Source organism: Poecilia formosa, unplaced genomic scaffold (genome assembly GCF_000485575.1).
Source record: "Poecilia formosa unplaced genomic scaffold, Poecilia_formosa-5.1.2 Scaffold112, whole genome shotgun sequence".
Classification (NCBI taxonomy): Eukaryota; Metazoa; Chordata; class Actinopteri; order Cyprinodontiformes; family Poeciliidae; genus Poecilia; species Poecilia formosa.
In genome coordinates, this window is record NW_006800051.1 from 1,076,925 (window position 1) to 1,087,160 (window position 10,236).

Consider the following 10,236-nt stretch of genomic DNA (forward strand, 5'->3'; position numbering starts at 1 on the left):
ACAGCACCGTTCCGACACGGTCTCGGAGGCTCATAATAAATGTCAAACTAAGAAGCTTCCGTTCCGCGCACCGCCTGTTGCTGCTAATCAAAGATCGTAGATCCAACGTTCTTTGAGCCAATATGGCAAAAATTGGTCGGGACTTTTTCATATCCCGTGAATATTGGTCGGGACATGTCCCTACCGTCCCTACCCAAACCTACGCCCATGTTTCAAACTCAGAAATTTCCAAGTTTTTTCTTGAAAATTTCTGAAATTAATCTCAAAATAAGGTTTTTTCTTTTGTTTTTTTTGTTTTGTTTTTTTTTTTTGTTTTTGTTTTTGGTGGAAATTTACTCATTTTTTCTATCTTGAATGTGCGCAAATCTCTTGATTTTCTGCTAAAAAAAACCGACATACGAGATGTTTCTTTTGAAAAAGAAATGCAATTAAATTCATATACGAATACATTTGTTCACTTGATAAGTGCTAAAAAAACAAAAAAAAAACATTGAGTGTCATCTTCTTCGTCATTTCTGCCAGTAGTAACATCCAGTTGTTGATAAAAAAATATTTCGATATTGGTATGTTTTTGTTTTGTTTTGTTTGTTTTTTATTATTATTTTATTTTTTATATATATAAATATTCAAATAGCCTAATTTTATGGTCAATGAAAACGCAGCTTGTGGCTGAGCTCGTCCTGACCCGGTCCGGTTCTGTTCCGCAGTGTGCAGTTCTGGAGCCAAAATGAGCCGGATAACTGGACAGCGGAGAACCCGGCGGGGGAGAACTGTGTGCGGATGGGGATGGAGGGAGGAAGACCGATGAACAACTGGTACGACAAAGACTGCGGCGCCGCGCAGAGGAGAATCTGCCAGAAGAGAAACTCCGGATAAAGACAAGAGATTCTTTTTAAATAAATATGACACAAATATTTATGCTTTGTTTTAGTTCTTGGACTCCGAGCCAAATGTTGGACATCGTTGGCAGGAAAGAAAAATGCAGACATTTCACTTTCACATTATTTTTCTTGACTTTCTGCCAAATGAGATTTGATTCCTTCATGTTTGAATTTAGAACAAACTGAATAGATTTTCTGAAGCATCTGAACCTGGAAATAAAAAGAGGAACAAATTTCTGCTTAACTCACCATTTAGTTTTTTAACTTCAAATTTTAAACTTACATGACAAATGATTTTTGTTAAAATAAAGGAGGAATTGTCCAATTAACGAGAGCATCTCTGTTAATGAACGGCAGCATGTCTTCGTTCATATATTCTTAATGTTAGTAGATTTTAGGCTATGAAAGAAGCAATTTGGCTCAGATTTAGATATTTGGCAGAAAAAAAGTTTCCTTTTCCAACTTTATGTAAACTTGAAGAGAGAATGTCTGTTCTCCTTTGTAGGAAATCATCACAATTAAGGCAACGTGCAAATTCTTCAGTACTGTCCAAAGATTTTATTTATGAAATAACTGAGGCAAACGGGACAAAAACAAACATTTGCTCCAGTTTAGAACAACTGTCACTGTGAATTCAGCCTAATTGATGTTTCAGCCTTATTATGTAAAAAAAACCCTCATTTTCATCCAAAAACATCCAGTTGATAAAGTAAACGTTTATTTCCTGCTGTGTAAAAATGATGAACATGAGTTTCTGAAGCAAATTCTGTTTACTGCTGAAGGAAGAAATGAAACAAAAACAGTTTTCTCTCATTTAAACATCAAAACCAAACAGCAGAAAATCCAAAGTAGAAAAGAACTCCAGGCTCCTTGCTGGTTCTGATCCGTTGGTTCCCTCAGGCTCCTCCTCCGTCTCGCTCCGTCAGCTCTCTGACGGTGAGCCATCGAACGATGGCGGCCTCCATGGTGGCGTCGTCCAGCGGCGCCAGCGAGAACCACAGGGGGCTGCTGGGAACGCAGCGGCGGTCCGGCTGCAGGTAGAAAACGTCGCTGCGCCGCCTCACCGAGTCGGAGCTGGAAAACAGGAAACAACCAGCAGGAACGCTTTTATCCAACCGTCAACTGGATTTTCTGTTAAATTCAACAAGCAAAGGAGGAAACCTGAGCTGCAGGTCGGAGCAGAGATGGCCGTTTTAAACCCAACAGAAAATGAAGGACACACAAACTTATCCCCACTCATGCATCACTGAATATTCCTGATGTTTCATTTATTTTAGTTCAACTAAAATAAGTGACTTGATGAGTAAAATTAACTAAAATGGTGAAAGTTTTTGGGTTTGATTCGTTTAATACATTTTCTTCTGCCACACAAAATTAAAAAAATAACCTAAAGTTATTTTTTTATTCGATTCACTCCTCAATAAATATTAATAATTCACATAAAAACTAAAGAAATCATGAATAAAAAGGAGCAGAAAGAAGTTTAAACTCATATCTATAAAAAGTTCCTATTTTTTCAGTCCAGATGTCTGAAAATACAAAAGCAAAATGTATTAAAACTAAAATAAATTGTTGTATGATGTTTCTTAGACCCAGTAAAGTTATTTATAGTTAAAATTATAGTCAAAAGCAGGATTTGATTTGCACACTGCAGTTCTCCTCCTGAACAGCAGGTGGCAACACAGAAAAATTAACACTTTTTTTTTCTCATCTTTAACTGAGAGACGCCTTGTGATGATCCAGACTCATAAATAGAAAAAAATACATTTATTTTCTACATTTCCCCGCAGCTTATTCATGTGTTTGGTTTTCTTCAGCACAGGATGAAAGTTTCTACAATCGGCTGCAGAGAAACGAGATCTAAAGGCAGAAAGCAGAAAACTCTGGAACTTCACTGAATCTCAATGCAGATGCATCTCAGTGAATGAAGAAAACTTTTCAGTTTTTCTCATTAACGACGGCCTGAACTGATCCGAGTGCAGCTGACGGAGGGCGGGTTGAGGATGTTCTCACCACTTGGACAGGTAGAACTCGTAGAGTCGGACCGGGCAGCGCAGAGGGTTCTGCAGGTTCTCCTTCATCTCCAGGAAATTCTCGTTTAACCTGCGTTTCTTCGCCGGGACGCCGTCAGAACCTGAACAACAAAAAAACAACAAGCACATAAAAACACATCGGAACAGCGACATTTAAGAAATATGACTTAAAAATATAAGTTTTGATTGTTTTGTTCCAAGTTTAGTCAATTTTTGCCTTTTCTTTTCTCAAGAAAAAAGAAATGACACAAAATGTTTTCCAAACATGGAAATGTGTACAGGGCAACTTCACAAGATGTTCAGCATTCTTCACTTTAATTATTTTGTTTTACGTGTTTAGAGTTTGCACAAAATCATGACTTTATTCTGGAAATATTATGACTTTATCCTGGTAATCAAATCAAAAATGTTAGCCTAATAAACCATTAAACCATCACAGAGTTGACCTGAATCCAAATATCAAATAACTGGAAAATAAGATAAAATTAAATTAGTTGAACATTTCCAAATAATTGATTAAATTAGATTAATTGATCAAGTTCACTTAGTTGATCAAATTTGATTAAATTCAATCAATAAAATTCAATGAATTGATACAATTCTATAAGTCAATATTCAATTAATTGAATATTCATTCATTTATAAAATTCAATTAAACAAAATTTGATCAACCAATAAAATTCAATAAATAGATCAAATTCAATTGACCAAATAAAATTCCATTAATTCAATGTTAATAAAAATGTAAACTAATCAATTACATTGAATAAATCAATCAAATTCGATGAACCAATAAAATGTGATTAATCACTGAAGTGGATTTACCGGCAGCCTCTTCGGTACCGGTCTCTGCATCGCCTCTGGACTCCGGCGGGTAGAACCGCAGGACGCTCGTCTCGCCATCGGTTCTGGTGCAGCTGGTGAAGTTAGTGAAGGACAGCCGGCGCTGCTGCGCCACCGTGGTGAAGCCAAAGTATTTGCAGGAGAAGAAGAGCAGCGTGTTGAGGAGGACGATGGGGGAGTACGCCCCCAGCTGCTTGCACTCCCACAGGAACTCCTCCTCCACCCGGGAGGCGACGCCGCCTGCAGAGGAAGGAGAGGAACAGCTGCAGGGTCAAAGATGGAGGAATAGAGATGGAGGAACAGAGATGGAGGAACAGAGATGGAGGAACCAAGATGGAGGAACCAAGATGGAGGAACCAAGATGGAGGAACAGAGATGGAGGAACAAAGATGGAGGAACAGAGATGGAGGAACAAGATGGAGGAACAGAGATGGAGGAACAAAGATGGAGGAACAAAGATGGAGGATCAAAGATGGAGGATCAAAGATGGAGGAACAAAGATGGAGGATCAAAGATGGAGGAACAGAGATGGAGGAACAGAGATGGAGGAACAAAGATGGAGGATCAAAGATGGAGAAACAGAGATGGAGGAACAGAGATGGAGGAACAAAGATGGAGGATCAAAGATGGAGGAACAAAGATGGAGGATCACGACTTACGGTGGACGGACATTGAAGGTCGGGAACGTTTCAGGATTCTGGTGAGCTCAGACGAGAACTTCTGGTAGTTCTGGTCGGTGAAAATGTTCTCCGCACGTCTGTTTTCAAACAAATACTGCAAAAAGACAAGGAAAAAAACATTTCCAACAATAAATTATGACAGGAAGAAGAATCTGCAGAGACAGGAAGTTTAATATGTTGATGGGATGTTATGCAGAAAACCTCATCTGATTTTGATCAAATCAGATTTAAGTTCTTATTTTACAGAACAACCCTGTGAAAGTCAGACCTGTGTTTAGAAAAAATGTTTTATGCAAAAAAGTTTTCACTGAATTAATAATTATTGTATTTAGAGCGAATAAAAAAGAAGCCCGGATCAGAACTGCATTACAGTAACAGAAACATTATATTTACAATTTGCAATGTTTAAAATGTTAGAAATTCCCAATAATTCATGTAGTAGAAACTGCCATCATGACAGTCTGAGGTTACCATTGTTTTTATTAATTTATTTTTGTTTTTTAAAACAGTTCGTCTTAAATTGATCCCTGGAATATAAAAGCAGATTACATTTTTCTACAAACTGTGCCGTTTGAATATCAGGCACTTTCTAAACCTTGAAACTCTGAACTGAACTCCAGGATTTGAGGCTTCTGGTCTGAGGATGGAGGTAAAAACAGGAGCGGAGCGGAGAATACCTGCTGGATGCTGAGGCAGAGGAAGAACAGGCCGTCTGGAGGGCAGGAGTCTTCCTCAGGAAGCTCCGCCTCCCTGATGAAGAGGAAGAGGCCGTCGCTCAGCTCCGAGGAAGAGCACCGCAGGATGTCCGACCTGCCAGCAGCCACTGCCAGACAGGAAGTGAGACGACAGGTCAGCATCAGGGAACAGGAAGTGAGGCGTGAGCATCATGGCCGCAGCCTTTAGACTGATCTTTGTTTTGGACCAAATCATCATGAATGTTCTTAAAGGGCCGGTTGCTCCAGAGAGTATTAATAAAACCCTTTAAACTGTTAAATAATGAACATTTTGTCACGCTGGTCAGTTCCTTCAGGATAAAAACCACTGATTTTGTTGAGCTCATCTAGAAATATTTCCAAGAAATTTTGTGATATTTGCAATTATAAATATCGCAAATATCGATATTTGTCAAACATAATAATGTGAGTTTTTGTTTCTGTCCACATTGATCACAGATGACAACATGACATCAAGTAAGGCGGAGGCAGCAGAGTAGAGGTATGAAATACTGCCACCTGCAGGTGGGAGTTGTAGGGAAGACGATTAGGGCCACAAAAAAAGGCAACATTTTCTCCAAATTCTGACTTTAATCTGAAAGTTCTGATTTTAATCTCAGAATTCTATAGCTCAGCAGGCTTAATCTCTGCTGTAGAGCCCTAATCTCTGCCGTAGAGCCCTAATCTCTGCCGCAGAGCCCTAATCTCTGCCGTAGAGCCCTAATCTCTGCCGCAGAGCCCTAATCTCTACTGTAGAGCCCTAATCTCTGCTATAGAGCCCTAATCTCTACCGTAGAGCCCTAATCTCTACTGTAGAGCCCTAATCTCTGCCGTAGAGCCCTAATCTCTGCCGTAGAGCCCTAATCTCTACCGTAGAGCCCTAATCTCTACTGTAGAGCCCTAATCTCTGCCGTAGAGCCCTAATCTCTGCTATAGAGCCCTAATCTCTGCCGTAGAGCCCTAATCTCTACCGTAGAGCCCTAATCTCTACCGTAGAGCCCTAATCTCTACTGTAGAGCCCTAATCTCTGCCATAGAGCCCTAATCTCTGCTATAGAGCCCTAATCTCTGCCATAGAGTCAGCGTCACTTAAGCCGAATGTTTTGACCATTTTTGCAGAAAGTTTGCAGTAACCTCACAGTTATGCATCAGTGTGAAAAGGTGAGGGATCTGCTGATATTATCCAAGTTTCCATAATCGTGGAATCACAAACAACTGCAGCTACTGATGGGGATAATTTGGTGTAATTCAGATTAAAACTGCTTTGATCTGAAGGATGAAATAATATTTAAGTACACAGGTTCCTCTTATGCTGAGTTTAGAGGGCCGCATACGGAGCTGAGGCGGCCACTTTCGGCCCCCGGGCCTTGGGTTTGACACATGGGAGGAATGAAATGGACATACTGGGCAGGAGGTCCAAACTGGTTTGAGATTCTCTCCACTGGATCCATTTCCTCCACGCATCAACTCCAACCCGACTGTCCAGAACTTTGAGATTCAGCTTCTCGTTTTCTGCCTGAAGCAGAAGGAAGGAGTCAGTCCGACAAAACCAGAACCAGAACCAGAACCAGAACTAGAACCATCTCAGCTTCTTACCTTCAGATTATTCTGGATGTTTTCCTGAGGCTCGTTGCCCAAACCTGCAGCTGGTGGAGGATCCAGTGAGTTCTGGAGGTTTGGACCTGCTGGTCCAGCAGGAGGAGGTGGGAGATCGGGGCCTGTGTGGAGGTTCTGGTCCGGTTCTGGAGGAGGGACGCAGCAGGTCTGGTTCTGACTGAATAACTCCAGGCTGCAGTCGGACTCGAAGTCTTTGTGGTTGAAACTGGGCTGGTAATCTGAGCCCAACCCGTCCATGTAGCTGTCGATGGTTTCTGAAATTCAGACAGAAATTTAAAATATCAAGAGGAGAAAACGTCGGTAAATATTCCTCTGTTTTCATTTAACCACTTATTATTTACAATAGGAAAAACATGAAACAATGCAAACAAATAAATAATTAGATTCATTTTTCTGAAAAAGAAAATAATTATCTATTGCCTAAAATGCAACAACAGGATTGAAAACTTCATCATCTGCAGATAAACAAACTGAATAAATACTTCATGTCAGTGAAGATCAGAACCTGATTGGTTAAATGATTTATCCTAAGCAAAAGGTGCTGAATGGAAGAATTTTACAGAATCTGAACCAAGTAAAGAAACTGAATTCTGGATAAAATATATTTACATAAAAAAATTATATATTGAATGCAAAATGTTTATATTTTGTACAATTTTGGCTAAGTTACTACTTAGAGTGTTTTTGTTTTCAGAAAATTACCTTTTTTGAGTCAAATATTACAATTAATGATTAATCGATTACTAAATTATTTGATGATTATTTCCATAATTGACTCATCACGATTGATACAACATTTTTTAGCTACTGTATATTTGTATATTCTGTGATGAAACAATTTCCTCAAAACTAAGTGATTATTTCACTTATAACCTGTGAAAAATGTCATTTTATACGTGAAATAATCTGCCAGTGGAACCAGTACTTTTAAAAATCAATAATGAGGAAATATTTACTGGAAACAATCTGCTTCATCTGTGTGGAAAGTCGTTTGCTCCAGAAACTAAAATACTGGGTAGGATTTCGTGTTTTTGCAGTGGAAATGTACAGAAGTGTAAATATTTTACCAAACCAAACTGATTTCCTACCAATAAGTGACTGAGTTTCCTTCTCCTCCTCCGTTTGTCCTGGTGGACGGCAGATCGGATCCTCCTGCAGAGATCCAGGCCGTTTTTCCTCCTCCTCCTTCATCATCTTCTCCTTCATCATCTTCTCCTTCACCTTCATCATCTTCTCCTCCTCCTTCACCTCCTCCTCCTTCTTCTCCTCCTCCTCCTTCATCTTCTCCTCCTCCTTCATCATCTTCTCCTTCACCTTCATCATCTTCTCCTCCTCCTTCACCTCCTCCTCCTTCTTCACCTCCTCCTCCTCCTTCATCTTCTCCTCCTCCTTCTCCTTCTCCTTCACCTTCATCATCTTCTCCTCCTCCTTCACCTCCTCCTCCTTCTTCACCTCCTCCTTCTCCTCCTCCTCCTCCTCCTTCTTCTCCTCCTCCTCCTCCTTCTTCTCCTCCTCCTCCTTCTCCTCCTCCTTCTTCTCCTCCTTCTCCTCCTCTGGCAGAAACACGGGAACCGGCAGCTGTTGGGAAGCAAACATCCGCCCCTGGTCAAACTGTGGCTGATTTCCTGCTCAGGTTTGGAGCAGAAAAGCTGCTTCCTGTACCGGAACGGGCAGAACCAATGGAGCTGGAGTCAACTGGCTGTAGAGGTTCATGGGCAGAGGGACGAAGACGGGAACCGGCACCGGGACAGCCGAGCTCACCTGGCGGACCTTCTGCTTAAAATTCACTTTAAATGACAGAAGAAGAAGAAAACTATTTAATAAAGACCCGAGATGCCAGCTCAGAAGTCGGGTTTTGTTAAAAATGGTTCTTCCACCTGTCTGTGAAGCCGTTTCTACGGTCTGAACGCAGCAGGAGGCGCCTTTGTTGTGGACCAGAGGGACGCACAGCATGGATTTGTTCTTCAGCTGCCTGGGAGCCGTCTGGATGCTGGCCTGAGGACCAAACCAGCAAATATCCATCAGCAACGGTTCGGTTCGCATTTCAGATCAGATCCGTCCTCCTGTCAACTTACATGGCCGACGACTTTGGCCTGGATGTCTGAGAAAAGTCCTGCAGAGGCAGAACGGAGAGTCAGAGCTGAAACTCACCAAACCTTACCAAGAACTTTGATCTGAGACGAAATTCAGCAAGATCTGGGAGCTTTTTAGGTCAACAATCATTGAACATTGATTAGAAGAAGTTCTGATTGTTTCTCTGAGAACATTGGAAAAATGTTTTGCTACAAGTGAAATAATCGGCCAGTGAAACTGTTGCTTTTTTAAAATCAACCTTAAATGATTATTGACTTAAAACAAGCTCCTGTTTCTTTCTGAAAAGTTACTTGTAAATTAGTTTTGTCTTATTTCAGCTGTACCAACACACTGGCACTGAAAACTAGGCAGAAATACTTGATGTTTTACGGTGATTCAGCAGTTAGCAGGCTGGCTAATATGTTTTAATTAATTTAATTCAAATTCAAAAACACTGTTAATCCCAAGAACAAATTAAATGTCGTTAGAAATAAAATAAACTTTCTTTTACCCAATAACATACTTTTTGCAGTTCGGTCAGAGGTTAAGGCTTAATCTGATTTTTAGGCTCTACTTGAACATTTTTATAGCTATTCTGATTAAAATCAGAGTAGCAGACCAAAATCTTCACACTTATCTCAACACATTGGAAAAGTCTCCAGAATTTTAGATTTTTGAGTTAAAAATACTGTAAATCAGCAGTCGGAGTAATTTATTTTTAATTAATTTAGCAACAACAGCTGATTTTCTTACCTAGTTATAATGTTTTTGCTTTGATTTTGTTATTTTGTTCCAGCTTTTTATCTAATCTTTAGTTTCTCCAGAGACATTTTCTAGCGATCAAAATGAGTTAAAAGATGAATCTTTATGTTTTTATCCAGAATCTTTAGATCTGAGGTCCGAGTCGTACCGAGCGGAGCGGTTTGTCCTGCCGGGCCGCCGGACAGCGAAACCACGCTGGTGATGACCGGCGAAGACGCCACGCTCCCTGCAGGTTCAGGAGGAGGAGATCCTGGAAACAGGAAGTAGATCTGATGTTTTCCTGCCTCTCTGACCAATCACAGCTTTTCCTTCCTGTTCGCTGAGCTGACCAGCTTCAGCCTCAGGTTAGGGATGAAATCACGCTACCTTCATCCTGCTCCTCTTCCTCGTTCTTCCCGAAGCGTAGGAGACATTTCAGGTCGCAGAAATATTTGACGTTCCCCGGGAGAGGAAGACTCTCCGCCAGCTTCCCTCGCCGGCCGCATGTGTCGCAGTTCGCCTCCTGAGACGAAGAAGAAGGTTCACAAAACCTCAGAGATTCATCCTCATCATCGTCAGGCAGCAAGAACACCAACCATTAAATCACCAACCATTAAATCACCAACCATTAAATCACCAACCATTAAATCACCAAC

At 40.7% G+C, this 10,236-nt stretch overlaps 2 protein-coding genes across 3 annotated transcripts in view; one reads left to right on the forward strand and one right to left on the reverse strand.

The window, feature by feature from the left end:
• illr4 (immune-related, lectin-like receptor 4) overlaps positions 1-1,049 on the forward strand; it is a 15,432-nt gene extending 14,383 nt beyond the window's left edge. For both annotated transcript variants that reach the window (XM_016675336.1, XM_016675337.1), the window contains one exon: positions 708-1,049. In XM_016675336.1, coding sequence (XP_016530822.1) covers positions 708-876 — 169 coding nt within the window. In that variant the 3' untranslated portion in view covers positions 877-1,049. The remainder of the gene's footprint in view (positions 1-707) is intronic.
• Positions 1,050-1,424: 375 nt separating this feature from the next.
• The window catches only part of LOC103143508 (uncharacterized), a 44,084-nt gene continuing 35,272 nt past the window's right edge, over positions 1,425-10,236 (reverse strand). Inside the window, 14 exon segments of the mRNA XM_016675269.1 lie at positions 1,425-1,803; positions 1,805-1,955; positions 2,895-3,015; positions 3,758-3,997; positions 4,417-4,531; positions 5,115-5,260; positions 6,554-6,665; positions 6,746-7,020; positions 7,855-8,017; positions 8,429-8,553; positions 8,644-8,761; positions 8,842-8,879; positions 9,750-9,851; positions 9,968-10,103. Coding sequence (XP_016530755.1) covers positions 1,696-1,803; positions 1,805-1,955; positions 2,895-3,015; positions 3,758-3,997; positions 4,417-4,531; positions 5,115-5,260; positions 6,554-6,665; positions 6,746-7,020; positions 7,855-8,017; positions 8,429-8,553; positions 8,644-8,761; positions 8,842-8,879; positions 9,750-9,851; positions 9,968-10,103 — 1,950 coding nt within the window. The 3' untranslated portion in view covers positions 1,425-1,695.